The following is a 27636-nucleotide window of genomic DNA, read 5'->3' as shown; positions in this document are numbered from 1 at the left end:
CTCCCAAAAACACACACACACACACATATCAGAAGAGCCTCTCGTAGAGCCACTTTCGCAACTACAACTCAGATGCACACTTAAACATTCATATTTACACATATATAGTTGTTTTCCTGAAGGATGTTGAGCAATTATGTGAAACTACTTTCTAATTCGACTAACAAAAAGGCTATCAAGACACGTAAATATCTGTATGTTTTATAATATTTTTGTCGAGTGTCATATACCCCTGGCTCTTTTGTTATTGTTCTATTTGGCTACTATCCACTGAATACTGAATCTGTATCATGTTCTTTTGTTTAATAAAAAAAGAGAGTAGCGATAAGTAGCCAACTAGGGTAAAATGACATACAACGCTGCGGGTAATAGTTGGTATTACCCCTGTCCTCCCCAATTTTTTGAGTCACCATACAGCCACCACTGAAATCCACACACAGCAGCTTTGTTGTTGGGTTTATCAGCTTGTGAATCCCAGTGTGCGACTTTTAAAAGGAAATTAATAAAAGTCTTTCATCTGGCCAATCAGAGAAGAACAAGGAGGGGCCAGCTGTAGCCAATCATTTGTGTTTTTTTCCAAACAACTCCAATCAAACCACAATTTGATACAATTACAACATAAAACACAGACGATGGCTGAGAAATGATGTGGTTTCTGTGTGTGTTTTAGATGCAGGAGATAATGCGTGTCTGGGTAGCTGTTTGGTTGAGTTTGAGTCTGTGTTGTTTTAAAGCACACACACTCACACACACACACACACACACACACACACACACACACACACACACACACACACACACACACACACACACACCAATACGCATAAAACTATCACACACAAACACTCCAACAGCTCACTGTGGATATCTGTGATTTATAGCAGTGCTCCAGGAGTCTTTGCTTTGTGTTTTTGGAGGCAGTATTGAATTTTACTACTTAATTCTGCCAAGCCCCGGATTAAATCAAGCACTCTTTGGCTTTCCAAACCGTTCTCACCAACTAGCGGTCTTCACAAGTCCAAATTTGGACCCGATCTGAAACAGCCCCATGGAAAATCAGAACTTGACATGCATAAATTAATGTTCCTAAATAAGAAAGATCTGAAGGGACCCAAGGAGCATTAGACCCAGTGAGACACACATAAGTGTAAATCTCATCTGGATTTTATCTGGATTCGAGACACTTGAAATGACAAGTGTAAGTGGGGCCTGTGTCTGTGTGTATGTGCGTGCATGCATGTGTGTGAGTGTGTGTGTGTGTTTCCGCAGTAGTTAAAGTGAAAGTTTTATGCCTCCTTAGACACCCTCCTATGCAGGTGTGGAGCCGGCCGCTGCTCTAGACCTAAACCCCCGGCGTGAGTGAGTGTGTGTGTGTGTGTGCTACCGCCTCACTGGACTGGAACTACAACACATCTGCAAGCAGTTAACACACACACAGTTAAAATACATTATTGCATCACACAGCATTTCCATAACGTTCCATATTACAAACCAATAATAACTAGGGCCGTCAAGTATTTAATCGTGATTAATCGCAAGTCCATAGTTAATCAGGATTAATTGCACATTTTTTACCTGTTAAAAATGTACCTTAAAGGGAGATTTGTCAAGTACTTAATACTCTTATCAACATGTAAGTGGGCAAATATGCTTGCTTTATGCAAATGTATGTATATATTTATTATTGGAAATCAATTAATCACGACAAGCTAGTATGTCATGGTTGGTACCAATAGATTCCTTAGGTTTTCTAGTTTCATATGTTGCCAGTATCTTCACTAGCTGTAAAACTGATCCTGCTACAACCTAAAAATCGCAAGTTGTGTGAATGCATTAAAGAAATTAGTGGTGTTAAAACAAATTTGTTTTAACGCGTTATTATCTTGTTAACATTAACAGCCCTAATTACATTATTGCATCACACAGCATTTCCATCTCGTTTCATATCACAAACCAATAATGACCTTTGCATTCTGTTTCCTTCAAAGAGTTGAAAAAACTGTAAAGTAACAAATTGCTAATTCTGAACCTCAGAAGACATTGTAGACACTAGTTCCTAACAGATAGCAAAGGAACAGCAGGTAAAAGTACAAATTTTACATGTCATTGAGTTAACTCTCCTCTCCTCTCCTCTCCTCTCCTCTCCTCTCCTCTCCTCTCCTCTACTCTACTCTACTCTCCTCTCTTCAGGGAGATAAAAGGAGTCGTGGTCAGCCTGAGCTCTGATGGTCACCTCCTGTGCTCCTACATGGGTACGGACCCCTCCTTCTTCTCCACGCCAAAGGTGGACGCCAGGGAGGCCGACTATGAGCAGGTGGATGCTGAGATGAAGAAGCTGCAGAAGTACATCAGAGAGGCCACCAGGACTCAGGGTAGGAGACTGCCAATGGCGTCTTAATGCACAGGCTTAACGGCCCCGGGCCCCTAGTACCAGGGGGGCCTCACGAGACACAAGCAGTTCGGGGGGTCTGGAGGTCTAGAGATGGGAACCCGGGGTCGAGGCTATAGGCTATAATAAATAAAATGAATGAAACTGTATTTAAAAGATTTCTGAATCTGCTCTGCAAATGTTGCTAGAAGAATTAAATGTTCAGACGATGGCTGCAAATAATTATTATAGCAAGTTTTCTATTTAAGCCTTTTTGGCGTTATCTATAGTAATAATAAAGGTCCAAAAGTCATAGTTTTAGGTCAAAGACCTTGGGGGAGGACCCCCAAACCCCCATCCCACATTTATACCGGTTCTTTGCCTGTGATGTTTGCAGGTTTTTAAATGAAAAAATAACGGATCTTCTTGTGTTGCCGCTGTGCACACAGGCTGATAACCTATCTTTAGGCTTATTGTTGACGTATTGTCTTATAATGATGAGTTTCATATTCTGTTTACTGATCAGGAGGGCACTCCATTTAATATTTGTCGCTGTCCATTGACGGGGGGGTTCTGAATTAAAGTTGCCGTGGCATATTGTGAAGGGAGGGGAGGGCCTCCAAAATGTCCGTAGCCCCGGGGCCTCACGCCACATTAAGGCTTCCCCATGGAGACTGCTGCAAGCTTAGTAGAGATTCTGTGACAACTGATCAGATTAGATTAAATATATTAGATTAAGGACGTTGACCTTGACCTTGAATGGTTAAGATTAAGATAGGTCGTCAGGCAGTGAGTTTTGCAAGAGTTTTTGCAGGTTTTTGCTCGGGGTGTAACGACACATCGATCTGGATCAGTATTTCGATTCGTTGATCAACGATCCAATATTGTCATGCAAAGTGAAAATATCGATACATACCGTAATCTTTAAGATACGCCTTTATTTTGAAATTTCCACTTTATATTTATTCCTTTTATTGAAAAAATAAGATTAATTTAAATGTCTGGAAGAGCTAAGTAGTAAAAGTGTCAAACCATATTTTAGTTGCCTTTTGTGAGTTGATATAAATGTAACGGATTGTGTTAACTGGGCTTATGATATCGTCTCATATCCATCGCAGGCCCCTGAATCGAATCAATTCAAAATCGTATCGTGGCAGACTTTGTTCAGCAAATATCGTATCGTTGTCCAAAGAATCAATATAATATCATATCCTGATGAAACTTGTGATTTACACCTAGTTTTTGCACATTTTTGCAAGTTTTCGCAAATCTAGGGTAACCATCTCGACAGGACGCTTCTTTTACTCTTTGTTTACTTCCAGGAGTTTTTTTGCAAGGAAATTCAGACCAATTAGAGAGGAGTTTCCCCGCGCATCACACATTTTGATCCGCTTGTAAATTCTGCCGTGAGAACACAAACCAAACTCGAGGCAATATGCAGCATTGTAAAAAATTGGTTCCTGATTCGGATCAGAGCAAACGAACTGTAGGTGTGAAAACACCCTAAAGCACTACAGTCTAATTAAAGTCACTAGAAGTGGATGTAGCCTGCCACTGCCAGACCACAGGACAATTAAATCTGCTCCAAAGTCCAGAGTGATGGATTCACATAAGCAGCTGTTTAGTAGTGTTACTTAAAACAGACTGGTGGGCACGAGATCTTACAGGAAGTTTAAATCATTTGATGTTTACTTAATTAACATTCTTTCAGGGAATAAAATAACCAAAATAATGGGAAATATCCATCACAAACTGATGTTTTAAAGTATCCTACTTCGTGGGACAAACAGCCAGAAAACACAATGTTTCAAAGGCAGTTTGAGTTGCTCTAATGAGCAAATATGTTGCATCTTTGCTGTGTAAATGTCCTAAATGAATAACCAATAATGTCATTGATTTATCTTCTTTTTATAGACCAATTGATTTGCAGACAAGTTACAAGCGATCTTAAGATGTTTGCCTAAAAAGTCTCTCTGGTTTTGAGAAACTAACCACTATTTTTTGTCAAAATATCAACTGAGGAACATCACTGGTTAAACATTTTTGGGATGAAACTCTGTTGTTATTTTAGACATCCTGCCTAAAGCCGACTCTGAGGAGGACCTGATTGTTACAGCTGCCGTGTCCTCCAGCATGGACAGCCCATCGGTAAACACACAGAGACACAATTGCACATTTACAACAGTGTGAGCACACACAGATAGACTCATCATTCCCTTTGTCTCCGTCAACAGCAAGCTCTGATCCAAGATATCGACGGCCTGCCCGTCCCTTCGGTAACCGTACAGGTGAGCTGCGACCGCACATCGATGACCATAAACTCCCTGCTGTCCTTATCGACTCATCTCTTGCCTCTTTTCTTTTCTCTTCCCCTTGTTCCCTTATCTTGTCCTTTTCTACATTTTCTTTCCTGTCTTTTTTCTCTGCTTTGTGTTTGTGTCCTTAATCTGTCTTTCTGTCTCCAGGTGAAGGTGAAGGCCCGTTGTGTTGTACAGTCCTCTAAGCTGACCGTCCGCGTTCAGCCTCCTCTGGCTGTCACTCAGGACCAGTTTGCCCTGGAGCCCATGGGTGAGTCTATAGCGGCTGTTCTTTGTGTGTTTGTGTGTATATTTCTTTGAATGTGTTTCCCCTTGTCCTCCTTATTGTCCACTCGCTTGCATTTATAAGGGGGCGACCACAATACAAAGTATTCCTCAGTTAGTTTGCATTACATTGTACAGGTGTTTAATATATTGTGTCCTTATATAGTTGAGCCATATATTGATTTGTTGCACAATATGTCCCTAGTTTTTTTCCACTTCACCTTTCACTGAAGAATATATTTTATTTATTTTTTACTAGGGCTGTCAATCGATTAAAATATTTAATGGTGATTAGTCGCATGATTGTACATAGTTAATCGTGGGTAATTGCAAATTAATCGCACATTTTTTATCTGTTCAAAATGTACCTTGAAGGGAGATTTGTCAAGTATTTGATTCTCTTATCAACATGGGAGTGTACAAATATGCTTGCAAATGTATATATTTATTATTGGAAATCAATTAACAACACAAAACAATGACAAATATTGTCCAGAAACCCTCTCAGGTACTGTATTTAGCATGAAAAATATGCTCAAATCATAACATGTCAAACTGAAGCCCAGCAGGCAACAACAGCTGTCAGCGTGTCAGTGTGCTGCATGTGATTATCATAAAGTGGGCATGTCTGTAAAGTGGAGGCTTGTGGGTATCCATAGGACACATTTTCATTCACATATCTTGAGGTCAGAGGTCAAGGGACCCCTTTGAAAATGGCGATGACAGTTTTTCCTCACCAAAATTTTGCGTAAGTTTGGAGCGTTATTTAGCCTCCTTCACGATAAACTAGCATGGTTGGTACCAATTGATTCATTAGGTTTTTCTAGTTTCATATGATATCAGTATCTCCACTCTAGCTTTAAAACTGAGCCTGCTACGGGTTCAAATTGCAAGTTGTGTTAATTCATTAAAGAAATTAGTGGCGTTACAACAAATTTGCATTAACATGTTATTATCCCTTTAACTTTGACAGCCCTAATTTATAATAATAAAAATCCTAATTCATTTAGGCTACCAGGTATAGTGCACTCAGTGCACAGTGGCTGAGTTAGTTAATCTAGATATAATGTGCAGATGTTTTTCCCCCATCGACCAATCGACTGGTTGAAGAGTAGATCAAATTTCATTCGACTAAGATTATCTTTGGTTTGACTACAGCCCTGAAGAGAAGAAGTATTTTTAAGTAAAATCTTGCATTGTTTCATGCAGCTGGTTTTGTGTAAAATCTTCCAACATCTATTGTCATCAATCAGTTTTGTTCTTTCCCAGCATTTCTCCATCACTCCCTCTCTCAGTCGCACATACACACATTTAGTCTGCTCCTCTCCTCTCCTCCATCACGTCCTCCTCCACAGGGAGTGATTGAGTGAGTGAGAGCTGTGTGTTGGCGAGTATTTGTTCAGCCCTTATCAGCCTTTTACACTGTGTAATCTGTCGTCTAGCTGCTGGGGGAGACTCGGTCACCTCGACCAGATGGCGGTAACTTTGATCTGAGTCACCCAGACACTGCATACACACAACCTCCCGACCCCAAACACCGCTATCTGCTGTCGGCTCATTAAAAGAACATCACCCATCCCGCAACACAGCATTTGCCATTCGCTCTGAGCTGTTGCACAAGTCTGAACGTCTTCTGTTTCCTCCGTTTGACTCCTTCCACCTTTTGTGTGCATGTGGACGTGCAAGTGTAAATTTAAAGAGTGTGTAATGTAAACCAGTTGGGGGGAAGCTTTTATCAGAGGCTCCTTACAGTACCATGAGAGCACACGTTTTTAAAATCTGTGGCCCCGTGGGGGTTAAACCTCTAACCCTGGCGGTGTTGGTGCCTTGCTCCTAAGGCTGGCTTTGTTAGATCACACCTCCGGTTTGTTTTCTGTGGTCTGAACCAAGAGCAGAAACGTTTCCTTTGTTGTATTTGATTCATGTTGCTTTAAGCTGCCAAATTATAAGCAAACCTCCACTTGGAAAGAAAAGTGACTCATAAGTAGCTTCATTATTAGAGTTTCTGTGACCTATCATGCCAGGTTAGAGGCTTTCCTAAAGATCCGCAGTCTTTTAAACCTGCTGTTCCTGTCTCTCTCTTTTGTGGTTTCCAGTTGAGAATATATTACTAAGAAGTTGAATGTGAGCATCAGTCCAAACTTTTGTTGTTGTAGTTTTGTTATGCTCTGCTTTCCAAGCTTCCAGATGTTGACATTTGTCTCCACGTTACCCAGAATCAAAAGCCTTTTCTTGTAGTTATTTCCTGGACTGAAGCGCATGTCCACCAGATTTCAAATGCCTTTTATCTTACTCCGCAAAACAAACTAAACTGAGGGTGTTTTCAAACTTGGAGACTTGTTGCTGTCAAACTCTGGAGCAGTCCAGATATTTCTGACTCAGAAAACAAACAAAAAGAAAAAACGGTGGTCATGTTTTGCATTCAGGGAGCTGCAGTGAGCTCAAAAATGGGCCACACTCTTTTTGACGTTGTACCTTGAAGTGAAGGTTGAAATCATCATAACAGCATTTCATCGTCCTGGTGTAAATGAGATCTTAGCACAACATGCACATCTAGTGAAGGCTTCATTAGCCATTAGAATGCTTCCATTCACATATTTTTGTTTGCATTTGGAAGTATCACGTTAGAAAAGCTGAATGGAAACGGCAAAATTTGGGAACAGAATGGGATATTTCTCTCAACACTACAGGAACGTTATTACTGGTTTGTTGGAAATTTTCAATTTTCAATTAAGCACAAACAAGATACTACCAAATCAGTTTGCAATTAACAGAATTAGCACTATGAGGGTGTAAATCCCACTAGAGATTATTCAGTAGAATGTAATATGTCAAATGAAATGCTACAGGTTAAAATAACATAATGTGGATGGTCTCGACACTCGTTCTTTGAGGCCATGTACGCAGGCACAGAAGCTGGATCAGCACCAGAAAAATTTCACTTTTTCCTCCAAAACTGCTCCTGACATTTGCTGAAACCACCATCCATCAGAGAGGAGTAGTCGCTAAGTTTTTTGAGAGGGACCAGCCTGGATGTGAATTTATGATTTCAAGATGTGAGCAGCATTCTCAGGCGGTTGGAACACCATCTACCATTTATTGTGAGCCCCTGAATCAAACTGACCACTGCTCTCCCATGATTCATGATGCGTCTATGCAGAAATGTAATGCGTTTTACCACAGTGCATTCTTATCTGTACATATACTGTACGTGACCTCTATAACTGTTAATTCAAACATGATGCGCTTTTTGCACAACACCCAGTATATATCCTGTAAATTCTTGTGTCAGTTTCCTCCATTTATAATGATCACATATTTTACTTTTATGACTTACATTTCATATTTTGTAATGCACATGTTTTGTATTTATTACTTCTTTGCTTCAATATATCCATATGTCCATATGTTCCATATTTCCATCCTTCTGCATACTTTCAAACATGTTATAATGTATGAAACAGGAACCTAAGGAATCCGTTGGTACCAACCATGTCATACTAGCTTGTCGCGAAAGAGTCTAAATAACAAAGGTCCCTTGACCTCTGACCTCAATACATCTGAATGAAAATGGGTTCTATGGGTACCCACGAGTCTCCCCTTTACAGACATGCCCACTTCATGATAATCCCATGTAGTTTGGGGCAAGTCATAGTCAAGTCAGCACACTGACACACTGACAGCTGTTGTTGCCTGTTGGGCTGCAGTTTGCCATGTTATGATTTGATCATATTTTTTTATGCTAAATGCAGTACCTGTGCGGGTTTCTGGACAATATTTGTCATCGTTTTGTGTTGTTAATTGATTTCTAGTAATGAATATATAAATACATTTGCATAAAGCAAGCATAATTGCCCACTCCCATGTTGATAAGAGTATTAAATACTTGACAAATCTCCCTTTAAGGTACATTTTGAACAGATTAAAAAGATGTGCGATTAATTTGCGATTAATCACAATCATGCGATAATCGTGATTAAATATTTTAATTAATTGATTCCAGCCAAAGTCGAACTACAACTGAAACAAAAAGTAGCCTCCATAATTCTAAATAAATTGACTTCCACCGCTGAACATTTTAATATTATGTTATGTAATTTGGAACGTAGCCTGTATGTTTTTAAGCACCTTTAAAGTTGATTATCAGTATGCTTTTCAACCGATTAAGAAACGACTATGGTGCGTGGAGGTAATGAATGACTTGTTTCTCATTTTCTACCGTCCACCTCTGATCCTACAGTAAATGAACATAAACTATAAGCTGAGAAAAACTGAGTTTGGGAAGTAATTTGCATGAGTAGCGATAGCTTCCATGTCTGAACAGACAATGAAAAACATGCCAACGAAAACTCAAACTTAATCAAAAGTAAATTCATTGAAGAACATGCCAAAAAAAAAAAAAAAGCTTCTGGATTCGTCGGGTCGGTTTGGTTCTTTTTCTTCTTGGCAGCAGCTCTCAACGTTTCACTGTTTATATGGAAGATCAGAGGCTGTGACTCACTGCGCCGTCACGTTTACACCACTAAAGAGACGCTTTGTTTACATGAGTTTAGGTAGCGGTCAAACGGGTCAGATTCAGAAGCCTCTCTCACACACACACACACACACACACACACACACACACGCACACACACACACACACACACACACACACACACACGCACACGCACACGCACACACGCACTCACACACTCACAGAGTTCCAGGCATACATACCGAAGTCATATAAATACTTTCACTTACATATCCATGGACACATATGCATAAACACATGCACGTGTTACCCCAATGTACTGTTTAAATATAGATCCGCACACACTTGGAGTAAAATAGCAGTTAGTGTGTGTGTGTGTGTATGTGTGTGTTTATGTCACGCTCTTTTGTCTTCCTGCTCACAGAAATCTGGCGCTGGCTTCCACTAGTCAATCAACAGCTCTCTACTGCGAAACATGAGAGCCACTGAACACACACACACACACACACACCCACACACACACATACACACGCACACACATACATACGCACACACTTTCTGTGTTTCTTTTTTTCTACCCTCTCTTCTCCTCTTCCTATCCTACCTAAGTGACCCCTCACTGGCCTGCTCTCGCCCAGAATGGCCCGGCTCAACCCTGAGGCAACAGGACCACCGTGGCTGACCCTTAGTAGTCAGATTTTGGCCCTGAACCGAGTGTTTCACATCCGTTACAGTCCAGGAAAATCAGGAACAAATTAATTAAACTCCATGTGTTTTAATGAATGCTTGGCTCAGAGGAGCTGGATCCCAGTCACACAGTTTATTCTGTGAGTTGGTCCAGAAAATCACTTTATGGATTGCAGGGGAAGTGGTTGAGCTGTAGATGGAATGCTGCCTGGCGTAAACTGTATGCTAACACAGTATGTACGTATCATGCAGCAATTAAAATACAAAACATTACACAAAATTACTTCCATTACCAAGAAACGTTTAATTTATTTTAATGTCACTGTTTAAGTGCAAATAGCTAACTTGGTTCCAGTGGAATCAACGTCCAGATCTCAGATTTGTCCAGCAATTGAAATGGTTCTTGTGTCATTGATGGCTGTTTCTGTGTGGATAAACAATCAGAGCAGTTCAAGCTTTGTAGGTGAGATTAAGACAGAACGCCCTCCCCGAACAAACAGCTCTATAGTAGAACAATGCACGGGTCAAAAAATCCAGCCCTACCCCGGCTATTACTCAATATTAATATAATCACCATAAACAAACCAGAGCTGAAGTTTTCAGAGTTACAGGCTGTGAAAAATCATGTTTGTATTATTAAGACAAAATGAAAGCCCTGGTGTAAAATAAGCAAATGTTCCTACATAAATAAATCTCTTTCATTTAGAGTTTTTGCAAGGGAATGTATTTATAGGATGAATTAAAACTTAAAGGAAGAAGATTGCAGTAAAATCAGAGAAATATGCAAACTAATATCTTAAGTCTTGTAGTATTAATTCTGTTATTCACATGCAGTAAAAAACCCTCGCTTTTCTTTTGCTCCTGTTCCTCCTTCACCCTTTCTTTTATTCTGATGTCATTTGATGACTCATTTGAACTTTTCTTTTTTTCTCCTTTTTTTGCATAATATAAACAAAACCAAAGAAAAAGAACAGATGCAAGTAGCTGTGACAAAGCAATGGGTGTTATAGGAAAACGTGGCTGCAATTTAGAGAAGCACTAGCAACGCTAATAACAACAACACTGCTAGTGTGACACCACCCGTCTGTTTCTCATCATCACTTTATCTGTTCCACTTTCTGTCTCACCTGCTCATCGTCTCCCTCCTACATTGCAACACACTTGTGTCTTTACGCACACTTGAGCTGTAAACACACATCAGACTACATTTTCAAAAACACGCACATAACTCTCTTACAAGATTCATCTTCTTTGGAACAGTTTGTGTTTTTGTCTTCTACAGTTGCTCTGTGTGTGTGTGTGTGTGTGTGTGTGTGTGTGCGCTGTCCCATGTGTCTTTGATTCTCTGGCTCAGTGTGCGCCACACTTGTCTCTATGTGATGTTTGTGTGTGTAGAAATAAGTGCGTATGTCAACTCAAGTTTATTTCCAAAGCTTTTTGAAGAGATTTGTCACAAAGTACTTTACAGAAAACAAAGGACAATAAAAGTGGTGCTGCGTGTGTGTTTGTGTGTGCACGTGCTGTTCAGTGTTGGCGGGGTTGGTTGTAGGAGGCGGAGGGAGGAAGAGGAGGGGAGGTAGCGCCTTCTGACTTTTATTGTTATTCCAGTTTTTATTCGTCTCAGATGGCGACTCAATCCCCTGTTCACCACACACTGCCTCCTTTGTTCTCCCTCTCTTTCTCACTCTCTCTTTCTCCCTTTTCCTCTTTCCATCTTTTCTCTGCTTCCTCTCTTTTATGTCATGCTGTCTCCCGATGTCTTTATTTCTCCCCTCTGCTTCCTTCTCTTTCTGCCTTCTCTTCCATCTCCACATCCCCTCTGTCCTCTCCTGCCCCTCTCTCTTTATACTTCTCATTCCTCTTCTTCTCTCTGTATTGATCTGCAGCACTCCTCCTCTCCTTCATCACACACATACACACTCCTGCATCAAGCACACAGCATCATTTTCATACACATGATCTACTCTCGTACTGCATCTTCCAGTTTGCAAGTTCGGTGTCGAGCAGCAAAAGGTGATGAGTTAAATTAAAATGTTTGAATAATTTTAAATTATTCCCGTTAATAAAATAATTTATATTTTAATCAGCTTTTAAAATCAACGTATTCTCATACAACGGTTTGTATGATATCTTACAAAAGGTTATTTAATAATTTTTTATGCGCTTTCTTACGAATGTTCAGCGTCAATTTCCGCTCCAGTCTTTTCAAAATAAACTTACGTCTTCACAGGAAATAACTTGTTTAGGTTTAGGCAACAAAACAAAACTCCTGTCGGCATGTTTAGTTGTGCAAATTTCTTAATGAGGATATTCTGGTGTCGTACAGGGAGTATGAACAGGTAAAGACCTGTGTTTTTCGAGCCACCCCGACCTCTTCCCTATGTGGCGTTTGCCGCTCTTTACACTTCCTGCTTCATGACTATATGGATAACATAAGAATTAATTTCATGGGATATATTTACAAATTACAGTGAATTACTTTTCGTAGGTATAGTTACAAACGTTGCATGAGAACAGCCTGTTTAAAATACAATCTTAAAGTTGTCCTCTTTGGCGGCACCTATGGCGATACGCGTTAGTCGCACACATGAACACAATGCAAGTGAACACATGCTTTTAGTTGGTTCATAAGTGGAGTAAATGTGAGTGCATTACATTGATTTATAATCACTGTAAGTAGGTTTATATGTATATGCATCACCTTACGTGTGCAGTAAATCAGTGTGCATGTATGATACATTCGTATTTGTACATGTGGATTAAACGGGTATAAATGTACAGTCAATTGATGAGCACAAACATTGGCGCCATTTTCACCATTTGAGTGAACTGCTCTATGCTCAATTTTCCACCTTCATGTTGCCAAACCATCATCGTCGTAACACCATATGGAGCTCTAACCAAAACATTTCAATCCAGTTGAGGAACTAATGCTTGTTTTGAATTCAGAAGTGAGTTTTGAAAATAAGACCCTGCGTGTCGGACATTTCATCCCTCTGAGTGGAGATCAGGTTCGTTGTGTTTGAGGTCAGACCCTCAACAGCGATCCGACCTGATCCTGACCGGTAGAGGTCAAAGGTCAGCGCTTAACACCGCACCGAAGGTCACCTCAGATTCCCTTGTTTGCCTCTTGACAAGATGTATGATGCACGCACACACACACACACACACACACACACACACACACACACACACACACAGACACAGAGGTGAAGCAGTAGCAGACCAGGAATGTCTCAGAACAAATTTACCTTTCAGATTTGTTTTTCTCTCGATGTTTTGCTTTTTATATTATTTGCACATGGCAAAGAGAGGGCAGACACACACGCATGCACGCACACACACACACACACACACACACACACACACACACACACACACACATATGCATGCCCTTTTCCCATCTCCTTGTGCGGTATAGATCCCCATCTCCACCCCTCTTGACCTTTCACCTCTTCCAAACAGTCAGCACTCGGTTTAACCTGAGCTGTCAAGTACTATAACCTGTGGATAACTCTATCACTACACTCTATACACACACGCACACACACACACACACACACACACACACACACACACACACACACACACACAGCCCTACATATCTACACAGAAAGAGAAATAATGAAACGACTATTTTCAGGACAACCTTCTAAGACCACAACTTTTTGCCAACTCTGTTCTCTGTTCTTCTCTTTAATTTAAATGAAACTTGTATCTTTTTGCACCTGAAAAGGTGGTTGAGAGGAAGAACGTGATGGGTAGCAGGAGAAAACTGATAAGGGCATAAAGGAGATTGATATATACAGTAAGTGAAGCGGAGTTAGGTAGAAAAGAAGAATACCCTTTCCTCTTTCTCTGTAGAGGTAATAGAGGGATAAACTTGGGGATGAAGAAGGTGTAGAGGCAATAAAGAAGTTAGAAAAACAGAACTGATGAGGCTGAGAAGAAAGTCGAGATGGAGAGAAGTTGAGAAAGAGGAGGAGAAAAAGGAGGCAGCAAAGGAGAGGTAGTGAAATGGGGATTTCAGTCTCCCTTGTGGAGTTTGTTTATGTTGGCAGTGGTGTTAATGGGTTAATGTGCCTGAGAACACTGGGACCAGTCTGAACAGTCTCACTGGGTCGGACCTCCAGGTCATACAGACGTACACGTTACCTGGAGCTCGCAGGTTCGACGCCCACAGCAGCCCCGGACCTGTCCAGATGTGCCTCAAGCTGAAGAGAAAAGAGACGGAGATGGAGAGAGAGAAAGAGAGGAGGAGGGATTACTTTGTGTCTTCTCTGGTGTTGTTTGTTGGTCTTAATGGGCCTGGGAACACTTAAAGCACTTAAACCAGTCTGACCAGTTTGACCTCCAGGTCACACAGGTTAAAAGCCTTCTGCTGACAGACAGGATGACAGGGAGGGAGAGAGAGGGAGAAGAGAGAGAGAGAGGGAAAAGGAAAGGAGGAAGGTGAAATGAAAGCGAGGTAGGAGAAAGAGGGAGAGGCAGTGAGGCAGCAGGAGAGGGAGATGGGCGGAGAAGGAAATGAATGAAACAGAATGAAACATGGGAAGACATGAGAGGGAGGATGAGGTGGGGAGGAAAAGACTGAGGAGTAGAGGAAAGATGAATGTGGTTGTTAGAGCCTGACATCTGATTTTGGATTGTTGCGGATGTAGGAAATTTCGGTACAGAAATACCAAAGTTTATTGTAGTTACATATTTAATTTTCAGTGACGTTTATTGTTTAAACTCATGCCCTTATGTCTACTGCATATGTCTGCGTCATGTTCTGGCTCAGTTGCGGCTGCCGGAGACATTAAGTTGCCTTTCTAGTCAAAGCGCCAATATATTTTTTGCTGGAAAAGCTTGTGTCTCAAGCATGAAATTCACTTGAGATTGTATAGAAATGGCCTATATTTACTGACAACTGACTAAAAGTGAATATTTAAAGGAACAGTGTGTAGCATTTAGGGGTTTCTATTGGCAGAAATGGAATATAATATTAATAAGTATGCTTTATTTAGTGTATAATCACCTGAAACTAAGAATCGCTGTGTTTTCGTTATCTTAGAATGAGCCCTTCATATCTACATAGGTAGCAGGTCCTCTTCATGGAGTCCGCAATGTTTCTACAGTAGCCCAGAATGGACCAAACCAAATACTGTCTCTAGATAGGGCCATTCCTGTTTTTTTACTTTTTGCTAAGATACTGTAAGCTATTCACCTCCCCACTCCAGCTTCATATTTAACACAAGCCTTGTAGTGTGCAGGAGGCAGGACATGATGCGGATTACACTGTCGTCACGTAGCCGGTTCGTAATTTGGTCATAAACAACCAAGCCTCTTGCTCTTCTTTGAATTTGTCTGATGTCCCCAAATCTCGTCGTCTCTCCAGTTCAACATTTTCATTTGCGTCTTCAAGTAAATTACCCTTCTTCGGATGTTTGTATTCTTCCGGTTTCACGCCGTCATTAACGTCAACTACACGCCCATTCGCTCGCTGTATATCCTCCGGACAATGACCGGCGCTATTCACACATGGGCTCAATTAGACATTACATGGTCTTTGTACTAGGGAGCTGGCAAGGTAAAGTTTGTTTAGTGTCTGGTTCAACTGATTCGGACATTTGCGTTCTCACATACAGCTCCTCTCAGTAATGTCTAGATAAGTACAAAGTTGCAGTGCATGTGTGAAAGGGGCTTTACAGAAATAAGGTTTGTACTGGTCTTCTGATCTCACTCTGTTCTTTTAAGGGATCTTTATCAAAAACGTTAGAATCAGAAAATGAATATTGGCAGATATATAGTTTTTTAACTCTCAGTATTGATGTCACTACTGGTCTTTGAGATCCCTGCATCAGTTGGGCTCTTGTGGTCACATAGAAGAAGAGATGAAGAGATGCGTAAGGGGAGGCTGATGGAGAAGGGAGCCAGAAAAAGGAGGGATGGATGCTGGAGAGGGGGAGAGGAGTGTGGGAGAAGGAAGGAGAGAGGAGGTCACGCTGTCAGGGCGTCTGACAGAGTGTGGAGAAAGTCTCTGTCTGCGTTTTATCGTTAATCTTCCCTTCTGTCTGTCGGAGGGGAGGTGTCGTCGTCTCTCCTTTCATCTCCTCTCATCCATCTCGTCTCCTCCTGCTCTGTCTGTCTTCAACTGGAGAGACCTCGTCTCACCCTCGGCTCTCTCTCTCTCTGTGTGTGTGTGTGTGTGTGTGTGTGTGTGTGTGTGTGTGTGTGTGTGTGTGTGTGTGTGTGTGTGTGTGATGAAGAAGGTCAGTGAGGTACTATTTTAATGAATATATTTTAAAAAGCATGTTACACAGTGAAAATTAAAACACACACACTGCCTCCTCACTTTAATTCATTACACATACACTTTTTCCATTAGGACACACACACACACGCACACACACACACAGACACACACATACTTGGGGTTCAGTCACCTGTAACAGTCCGAGCTCAGGAACATCACGCCCCATTACACCACCACACCGCCCTGTGTGTGTGTGTGTGTGTGTGTGTGTGTGTGACTGCATGAAGCCATTAGCTGTAATATATCCTTTCCTCTCCGTCTGTATTTGATCCCTGCTTTTCCTCTCCAGCTTGTTTGCTCTCTCTCTCTCTCTCTCTCTCTCTCTCTCTCTCTCTCTCTCTCTCTCTCTCTCTCTCTCTCTCTCTCTCTCTCTCTCTCTCTGTTGGTTTTGGGGTATTTGAAGGGAAGCTACAAGTCATCGCCCCTCTCTCATGCGACATATAATTTCAGTGTGTGTGTGTGTGTGTGTGTGTGTGTGTGTGTGTGTGCGCGCACGCATTTTGACGCAAGTTAAAGTTCTGGTCGCTGTTGTTAATCCTCTGTCCTCACCTTGCCTGGAGATGTTTAGCGTGTGTGTGTGTGTGTGTGTGTGTGTGTGTACATTAAGGGGTCTGGTTATTATTGGGTTTGCTGTATCCTGTCGTGTCCACACCTCCAAAATGCTGACTCTTTCAGTTTGTGTGTGTGTGTGTGTTTCGTTGGCTGCCCTGTTTCCTTATCCATCGTTCAACGTCCTTCTTTAAAGAAACCCGGAGTAAAAAAAAAGAGGAAGTTCTGTTCTAGATGTAAGAAACTCACTCACTCTCTAAATGACATTAACACAAATTACTTAAAGGGGTACTTGAGTGATTTAGTAATGCACTTCCAGACAGTTGGGGGACTCAGACAGAGTGGTCCGAATCGAAGCAGCAGAGGTCAATATCCTGACTTTTAGTCTCTAGTAAAAGTTAAGCTCCTAAAACAGTGGATCCTACACTTCCCATACAACCCGTTCTCACTTCCAACTCGTCAAATACCGCCGATTGAGAAGTACCCATCGGCATCGGAGAACAACACGCGGAGGCACCCTTTAGCGACTGTCATCTCTCTTCTGTCAGATGTACAATGAAGTCATAAAAATCCCCCAAATATATAGAAAAATATGAAGGTATGAATTTTATTAGCCGTGAATGTAAGGACTCCAAAAAGGATTTTCATGTTAATGTAAACGCGTCTTTGCTCTCTCTCTCTCTCCAGGTGTTGGTTCCTCCACAGTCGTGGCTTTTTCGGCTTTCCTCAACGGCCGCTACCCCGCCGCTGACCTGACCGGAGACATCACCGTGACCTACAGCTCGCCGACAGGTAAACATTTACACACACACACACAAGTTTGAAAGTTCATGCTGGTTTCCGTGCGTGTTAGTTTAGTTCCAATCAAAACTCTTATTTTAACAGGATAATCATTTTGACAGATGGGTTTTCCACAACCATTGGTAGTAATGAGTTTCTGTTTAACACAGAAGAAATCAATCAAACTTAGCTCTGCACTTGTTTGGCTCTAAGTGTTGAGTGTTTCTTTTTTGTATAAGAGCTGAGAACAATACTGACTGATGCCCTATTTTCAATCGCTCCATACATTCAATTCATACACAACACCCGACATGGTACTATCACAGCATATCTGATTAATTAGTTGTGAAACTGCAGTGGAATGTAACATAATTTAATGGTAACGGTGTAAAAGCTGGAAAATATGTTCAAAACAAGCCCTTTCATTGGCAGTAATGTAAGTTACATTATGAATTTAGCTACAGTCTGAACTGTAACATCACATTCAGTGTTCTGTAACAGCGCCGAACACCAGCTGCTAACAGAGCGCTGACTTGACGTAAGGACATCTGGGCTCTTTCCAGACAAGCCCAGTTCATCTCTCCAGGCGTCTGTTTCCAGGCCTTGTAATAATTCTGGAAGATATTACTTTCCCCTGCAAACCAACAAAACCACTCTTTATTTCAAATGTCACAGACGTCCGTTTCTAAATACTGATTTCAGCGTTCGTTCAAAAAGCAGCTCATGAAAATAAAAATCTATGTTTTCATGCTATTGTTTCCTTTGGATTACATTTGCTTTGGCAAGGCCTCTGCTGGTGGAACAGTTTCCCCTCCCCAGAAGCACATTTAATGTGAAATGTCTGGAAATATTGGGAAGTGCTTCTTTTTTGTTAAGCTTTATTGTGATGCTAAAAATAGCTGGGAATAAGGAGTATTTCAATGGGGCTTGGAAGCCAAGCAGCTGGGGTGGAGTGAGTAGGGGGCTGATCTCGTGTTCTGGAAGGGACCTGTTGGACTGGAGGTAGAATTGGAGGAGGTTTATTAAAAGTTGGAGGAAGAAGAGGCACGCAAGGATGGAAAATAAGAGAACAGAGGTGAGGTATAGGCTAGGAGTTAGAGGAGGGGAAGGCGGTAAGGAGGTGAATTATGCCTGGGTGGAGAAGAGGAAAGGGAGGAAATTTACAAAAGTTGGAGAGAAAGAAGGGAAAGTGTTTTAGACCAAAGAGAGCATTAAGGATGTCCAACAATCAGGGTTTTTGCCAGTGTATTTCAACCCACGACCCCCCATTGGGCCTAAGAGTTATTTTTCAGATAATTTTTAAACTACAGTTACAGTGGGGCGGCTCGTTTAGAACAATACATATAATGGTTGGAAAGCTCACCAACGACATCTGGAAAACAGCAGGTCTGAGATCAGTGTTCTTTACCCGCATGCTTCCAACTATCACAAGCTAACGTTACCTAGCAACCTTAGCAGTTAGCCAAACTGTGGCTGAACGCACTGAACTGTAATTACCACGTCACTTCCTGAGAGCCTCATTGCCGGTTGGAGACGCGCAACCATGTTAAAGGCCTTTGCACACCAAGTCCATATTTTTTGTCCGAAATTGTCTCACATACTGTCAATCATCTTTATACATTATTACGAAACTTTCATTTGTCGTTGAAGTTTTCGAAACAGGTTAAATTTTTCTGATTTTTATTGGATGATGGATTAAAAAAAAAACATATACGAAAAATACAGACTCGGTGTGCAAAGGCCTTAACCCGTGCAAACCTCATGTGACCAAATGATGATTTGTGAGAATCATAAAGTCTGAACTAATTTAAAAACTGTATTACGCCCAGCAAAGTGAAATCTTACACTGAAATTGAAGCGTTATTGACGTTACAGAGCTGTCCGCCATTGTCTGTTATGAACGTTGACGTTACTACATTGTGGGATATTTATGCCGACGTGGTGTCCAATGTTTGCATACTGTAATATTTCACCGGAAATAGTATGCAATTTGTGTACTAGGTTTTCGGACATACTAAAAAATCTCACATACCGTTTTAGCGTACTAAATAGCATGTTAGTGTGGAATTTCGGATGCAACTAAACTGTCAGTAACTGATACGCCAGCCTGCGCTGGACCGCCGCCCCCCTGTCCAAAGGTGCCTTCTTACCGCGCCTAACAACTTCTCTGGCAGAAACCCTGAACATTGATATTGGGTGATAAGACATGGCTTGCAATCTGTGTTCCTGTTCATCCCAAAGGTGTTGGACGGGGTTATTTCTCATGTTTTCTGGCGATCGTCGCAACAAAAGATTAAACAAACCGTTGTGCAGAGTTTTGGCGTCTGATAAGCCTTTAAACGCTGTTACTCGGGCTGGACTTCCTGGATCGTATTTCATGGCTCACCTTAAATAACAGTCTGTTTTAGGTCTGTATCCTCACTAATACACTCAACCATCATGTCAAGTCCTATCTGCTCTTATACTCTGCTGGTGAACTGCAAAGTGGTCATCTTAAGAGCATGGTTGTCGATGAGTGCGTGTGGTTGTAACTCTATGGTTGTGTGTTCCTGCGGTGCTAATCTACATTAATGCCTCGTCTCCTCTCATCCTCTAAATGCTCTCTCGGTATGGGAGGAATGCATCACTTTGTCTCTACTTCTTTCTTTCTTTCTCTGCTCCCACCCAGGGGTGATGATTACGCCTTAACGCCACCACCGCCCCACATAACGCCATCCCACCCAGTGGCTACTGTGCCTGTCTTTAAGCCCTACAAAGGCTTTGACATTTAAGAAGACTGTTGACTCCTTAAGCCCTTCAAAGGAGGCTCGACGGTGGCTGTAGTCGTTACAATCTAGAAAGAATTTCATTAGTGCCCCTACGTGATTTTCCTAACACCCTGACAATGGGCTTTACACAAACACACTTCAGAGGGATCAAGTGGTCAAGTTGGCATTTACAGTGCATTGTTAGCTCGAACACAATGGGCATTTTCATCCGAGCTGTCAAAGATAAGTTGCGACTGTGCGGATAATTTCCACAAAACACGGCCAGCCATGATTCATTGGTTGCTGAGCCAGTTCATGTGGAAACCCAGGGAGCTAGTTGGCAGTCTTTATTGTTTTCTCCTGTTTTATTGAGCTTGCCAGAGTGACCAGCATCTCCATATGTTGATGTCTCTGGGAGGCTGCAGTATTTTTGTTAGGTCCTTCCTTGTTTAATGACCATTTCCAAGGAACTTTTGTAGGCTAGCTCAAGTTATTGGTGTTGTTAGTTACCTCTGCCAAGCAGATCATGTTCTCAGCCCTATTTGTTTGTTTGTTTGCACTGTATAACAGAGATTTAGCAATGGATTTGGTGGAGATTTAGGCCACTGGCCAAGGAACAAGGGATCTGTTTTTGGTGCTGGATTTTTAATAGGATTTCATTTTAGCTTTTTTTTTCTAATGATCCGTCTGCAAATGCACGTTAAGTAACTTTTGATGTTTGTACGGCCTTGAATGGCAGAAGTTTGTACTCCCTATGTGCTATTTAGTCTTCAGTTACAGTGGAAGTTTGAGTTTTTGATTCCATATTTATCCACAATTTCATATTTCTTGCTAAGTCCTTAAGTTAATTTTAAATTCCTTTTAAGTTATCTGGTTTGTTGATGAGGCCTGCCTAGCAGCCTAGTTGCACTCTGCCCATGCACTCATTGCGTGTCACCGGAGTCTTCTTTAAGATGTTAGCTCGACAGCTGTGAGTACTAACAATAGCCATGTTCGCCGTTCACCTTAATTATGATATGTTTAGGTTTATAATGATACTTTTGGGGAAGTGGCTTTGGAGGGAGGCTTGAAGGGACAGACAAACTTTCTCGCTATATTTAGGGCCTTTTGGAGCTAGTGCTGCTAGCTACTTTCATTGGAAAAGAGTTGGCAACACTGGGGTTGGTTATTCGCTTGGATAATTTCTTAAATCTAGTGTACTCTTGCTAGTTTCTCTAACTTTAAATTAAATTCCTTACTGGGGTTGAGGAGATTGGATGATACCAAAGGGAGTTACAGAACAGCCTCAAATGCCTTCAGTGCTTTGGCTCATGGACACCTCAGTAAAGTGGCACAGGTACTCAAAACCGTAACATCTGTTTGAAGGTCACACACTTGAAGGTACACCACCCTATGGTCTGTACTAGTAGGAAGGCCAACGGATGCGGGGGTTTGAAACATTAAACAATAAGTTAAGAAAAGGGCCGTAGAGGAGTATTTTGAAAGACGATATATTTTATTTCTAAGAATCTAATAGTGTTATAGCACTTTGGTGTTTCTGTATTTAATAATACAAAACAACACCGTCTCAGTTATTATTGATATAATAAAGGCTCGCAGTCATGAAACACTTTTTTTTCTACCTACCACACCAGCTAATGGATCCAGAATTTCACTCATTTCAGCCAGTCTAATTTCTCAGCCGTTACAGGAGATTTTAGAACAGGAAAGACTGATTGAACACTGGCTGGCAACAGACCAGGAGTGGCTACCGTAAGTGTGTGTGTGTGTGTGTGCTGTGAGTGCCTTCTTGCTCCATTTGACATGTCCTTTACGTTTAACTGGAGCTTTCACTCAACGTCGATGCTTTTAGTTCTTTCTCGCTTTTCTTTTCTTTTTTCTTTCTCTCCCTTCTTCTTTGTGTTATTCTAGCCTTTTTCTTTTTTTTTTTTACTCATTTTCTCCCCTTCTATTTCTTTTCTTTGGCGGTGCAGAGTGGTGAGAAGAGGTCAAGACAAAGTAATGACAGAATGTATGTTTTAGGATTAGATAATACTGCTAAATATGAACATATTTAGAGATAGTGTGGTGTTGAGCATGTATTCATCCGACATATCTTCATACAAGGGTTTGTATGATATCTTATGAAAACTTAATCCTCATTTTTTGTGCGTTTTCCTACGAATGTCCAGCAACATGTGACGCACGTGTCAGTTTCCGCTCCAGTCTTAAAAATATAAAAATAAACTTCCGTCTTCACAGGAAACTACTTGGATAGGTTTAGGAAACAAAACATCTTAGGTTTAGGAAAAGATCGTGGTTTGGGTTAAAATAACACCGTAAATGGCGTAAAATAAGCACGGATATTACGTGTATTAGGTACATGAGGCAGTTAGTCATGCTGTGTTTGGATTTTACCAATTTAATGGAAGACAATGTCTTGTTAGGTTCTCAGTATTCTTAATTAAATAAATCCGATGTACTTGACATGAAATGATGATTAATAAAAGACAGAATCCTGACAGAGAGAGAGATTGAGGCAAAGTTATTGCAGGAAAGAGACGCAGCGGTAAGGAAGCGTGACTTTCATCGGGTTTAATAACATGTGAACCTTCTGACTCAGCACCTCAGTGCCTTTTCATTGGCCTGCAACCTGCCATCTGCTTCTCATTCACCTTCCCAGGATATCCTCTCCGACCAATCAATTCAGAGCGTAATCTGCCAGACTTCTATTGCTGCGGCCTAAAGGTTAGAGAAGCAGGAGGCAGGCTGTTTAAACACAAGAGCAGCTGGGAAAATCTGGCAGTGAAGAGCAGAGATAAATAGATGCTCTCCCTTTCGAAAGAAAAATTAGATTTTGCAACCTGAGTCTTATTTTCATAGTTCAGTGTTACTTTTCTGCCCTTTCTAAACATTGCTACTCATTTGGCAGATCGGTAACAATCCTCCAAGACAAAAGAGGATTTTAATTGTTGCCTTCCACATGAAAGTATTAAAACTGCATGCATACACAGAAAAACCCTCCAGAGATATATAATATTTCCAATTACATTGTCCAAGTGCAGCATGAGCACTATAAACATTTGGCAACCTGATTGTTGATTAGCTTGATGCTTACATATAATGGGATTTTTCCATGGACGAGCTAACACAAAAAACAGTATTTTTACACATTTGTGTTGCACATTTCAAACATCTTATGTGTTATTACTCACAGGCATATATTTTTAAAAGACAACTTGCAATGCAGTTTTTGGTACTGTCATGGCACTGCAAGTACTGGAAAAAATAATTAGATTTCGCTTTTCGGCTATACCAGCTACTAACAGGTGACAATATAAATTATTCTAATATAATTTAAATCCTATAAATTATACAGTATATCTATGCACGTGTAATTTGATGGATTGACATTTTATTATGACATCAAAGTGAAAGGTAAAATTATTAACCCAAACGGTCCATTGCATTTGGAAGCTCCTTCTGATATACTCCCATATTGTAGTTTTGCACACAAAGTTTTTCAACAGCTGATTATAGTGGACAGTTAATGCATGTTCACTGTCAAAGTATTAACTCTTTTTAAATAAACTTTGAAATATTGTATTGATTTTGGAAACTTAGTTATTGTGTCAACACCACAGCGTTGTTGAGGTTTGGTTAAAGGGAAATTTGCAACCTTTTATGTAGATGTCCAATCAGTGTTGATGGTAAATGAAGTCATTTGAAGCAATAAAATCCTCAGTGCGTGCTATTGACAGAGAAAGCTGAAAGACTGGATCCATTAGCTGGTGTGGTAGAAAAAAGTGTTGCATGACCAGTGGGCTACCTCCGGGTCTGCGAAGTGACGCCAATGCTGAAGTGCATTCTTGAGAAGTCTATGAGAAAATGACCCGACTTCCGATTGGATTTATTACCTCAGTAAACATTATAAACATGAGTTTATGGTCCCAAATTTGCTGGTTTCAAATCTTCTTCAATACAGCATGATGTTCATTTAGTAAATGATGGTCCCATTTAGACTCAAATAAACCATAAAGCAGGGGAGGCTTTAGGGCGTGGCTACCTTGTGATTGACAGGTTGCCACCACGGCGTTGTCCGGTCTGGGAGTTGTCTGTGTTTTCGTCGTACAACTTTAACCCTTTCACAGTGTGTTTTCAGTTCATTAAAGTTAATCATAACCTTTTTGGTCACCTAAAAATGGCTTTGGCGACGACCAAACGACCAAATACCAAGATGGCGTCGGCCAAAATGCCGAACACTAGGCTTCAAAACGGCAGTCCACAAACCAATGGCCGACGTCCACTTCTTATATACAGTCTATATTTATGACTACTTTTATTATACCAATAATAACTGAGAATTGAGGTAACTTATCATCTTGTAAGTCAGTTAAACTCTTGATATACTGATTACATAAGCAGATATATTTTTTTCTTCAGATTCTGTCAGACCAATTTTCATACTAACCCCTCGACGAGCAGCTGTTTAATTTTGGATTTGGACGTCTTATCATATTCAGGATCGGTTTGGCTCAGTCGGGAGGGCTGCGCTGTCCTCCAACGGTACTTTCCAAGAGTGTGGGAAGGCGAACGAAGCACACCCAGAGTGTTTTATAAGTTTGTGTATATCCATATGCAGGGAGAAGAAGGTTTTCCCAGGGAATCCCCTCCTCTTTGAACAGTGTAGTCCAGTTCTTCCAGTGCTGCTTTGTTACTGGTTTACGCTGAATAAAAATAGATAACTGGAGTGATACCTCTTTCTTCTTCTGTTTCTGTGATCTGTGTCTGAATTTTTCTTTTTTAACCTTTAACTCTTCTCCTCTTCCTCTCTGCAGAGCTTAATCCCAAAGGTAAGTGTTTGGTTTGTAGTGCTGGATAGAATAGAGCAAGTAGAAACACATACACACACATACATACACACACACATGCTTTATTAAAAAGACAAACATTTACTGATGTACACATATCCATATATTTGCTGTATTTTAGGACGTACACTTCAATATTCTCTTACATACAGAAATGCACATATAATCAAAACTGCACTGTATGCATTCCAACACACACACACACACACACACTATATATACAGGAAGAGACCACTGCCTACTGTTTATGTTCCTGTAACGTGATACTTGGCAAGATTCTGTACACATACACACACATTTGTACACACATACACACTTCCTCACTGTATGGAATAAGTAAATATCCATTTATATCCTTTTATACTGCAGTTTACACAGAAATATCATCCGTTTCACATACACACATTCAGGGGTACGGAACACACACACACACACACACACACACACACACACACACACACACACACACACACACACACACACACACACACACACACACACACACACACACACACACACAGAGAAGTATTCCAGCAGTAGTGTTCCGAGTCGCCAGCCAGTGTTTGTTTTAGTCCGTCTGAGTTTGTGTGCTTTGATACAGAATAGGATGTCCTGTAATCTATAGTGGGCTTAGAGGCCCTGCAGTAGTACATACACACACACACACACACACACACACACACACACACTTGTACAGCAGTGTACTTTTTTTTCTCCCACTCTCAACTGCAAATTATGTTCATATGCAGCTATTTTGCATCAGCCAAATACATTCTTGGGGAAACGTAAACGGCCAAAATTGAAGGTTTTTGCTCCGTGTGTCAGTCAGAACGATGGAAAAGAAAGGACTTAAGTACATTAAGGAAGCACATCACTTCACACACTTCTTATTAATGGTGCCCATTTCAACGCACCCGGTGTTTATTAAACATGAAGCCCAAGGCTATTATGACTGTTGATTCACATAATTGTATTTCAGATAGCTCTATACGAGTTGCGTCAAATCCAGTGGGTAACCTCTGCTTCTGAGAAGTGAAGCCAAAGCGCTAGTTTCAAGTCTTCTTCAATACAGCATGATGTTCATTTAGTAAATTATGGTCCCATTTAGAGTCAAATAGACCATAAAGCACGGTATGCTTTAGAGCGTGGTTACCTTGTGATTTACAGGTCGCTACCACGGCGTTGTCCGGTCTGGGTGTTGTCCGTGTTTACGTCTTATAAACTTTGTTTTCAGTTCATGAAAGTTGATTATAACCACTTTGGTCGACTGAAAATGTCTTATTCAGCATTCGGTTGCACTTAGCTCCACCCTCTCATGTCACTTCTGGTTTTGCAACCAGAAGTGACGGCCAAAATGCCGAACTCAATACCTGATTTTGCGCAAGCTTCTGATGCCCGGAGGGTCCCCAACGGCCATATCCTCTTGCACGGCTAATGCAGCCTCAGCCTCGTCCTCTTTCCGCTGCACTTCTTCAGCTGTACTCAAATAAATATGGCTGAATATCCGAGCCAGCCAAAACACTGTAAAATGTATCCACGTCCATAACATCCTCTGCTCTCATATTTTGGGATGCAATTTTTGCAGTTTGCTATACAAGCAAAGAGAACAAGAAAGTTTTGATTTTGAGTGCCTATCCAGGGAAAGACAAGTGGGTCAAAAAAACACAGACTTTCGCCCAGGTGACCGCTGTTCGTGTGAAACCAGACGTCAATGTTGATTTATTTGTCACGTAACTTCCATACTTAAGTAACGCCACTTCTTATTTTCCCCCAAAACCACTATCTTTTTCCTAAACTTAGCTAAGTAGTTTTGTTGCCTAAACCTAACCAAGTTTCCTCTGAAGGCGGAAGTTTATTTTGAAAAGACTGGAGCAGAAATTGACACGTGCGTCACGTGTTGCTTGACATTTGTAGGAAAACACACAAAGATATCATACGAACCATTGTATGAGGATACGTTGAACTACGTCAACTGTCACGTCAAATGACGGCGTTGGATGCAGGAAGAACAACAGATTTTGCAGCTGCGAACTCAGCTTTCTCTATCAATATAGCAGGCACCGAGGAATTTAATGCTTGAATCGACCACATTTACCATCAACACTGATTGCACATCCACATAAAAGGTTGCAAATTATCCCTTTAAGTTTAGCAAGAGGTCTTGGTTATTATTACAATAATAGAGACGTCAGATTACGTATATACTGTAAGGCAGAGACGTGCGTCAAAGGATAACATTTATCTAGAAATCCACACCAGGGCTTTCTGGCTCTCAATGGGGCCATTTAATGCAGATCACTA

At 41.0% G+C, this 27636-nt stretch overlaps 1 protein-coding gene across 3 annotated transcripts in view; it reads left to right on the top strand.

The window, feature by feature from the left end:
- The window catches only part of bbs9 (Bardet-Biedl syndrome 9), a 191490-nt gene that overhangs the window by 33924 nt on the left and 129930 nt on the right, over positions 1–27636 (top strand). For 2 of the 3 annotated variants that reach the window (XM_074652975.1, XM_074652974.1), the window contains exons 10-15: positions 2191–2372; positions 4440–4516; positions 4603–4656; positions 4834–4936; positions 17646–17750; positions 25303–25317. In XM_074652975.1, coding sequence (XP_074509076.1) covers positions 2191–2372; positions 4440–4516; positions 4603–4656; positions 4834–4936; positions 17646–17750; positions 25303–25317 — 536 coding nt within the window. The remainder of the gene's footprint in view (positions 1–2190; positions 2373–4439; positions 4517–4602; positions 4657–4833; positions 4937–17645; positions 17751–25302; positions 25318–27636) is intronic. The other variant, XM_074652976.1, reaches the window with a different exon arrangement.

The sequence above is a fragment of the Sebastes fasciatus genome, chromosome 12 (genome assembly GCF_043250625.1).
Source record: "Sebastes fasciatus isolate fSebFas1 chromosome 12, fSebFas1.pri, whole genome shotgun sequence".
NCBI classification, from domain to species: Eukaryota; Metazoa; Chordata; class Actinopteri; order Perciformes; family Sebastidae; genus Sebastes; species Sebastes fasciatus.
This window is presented reverse-complemented; position numbering and strand designations above follow the sequence as displayed.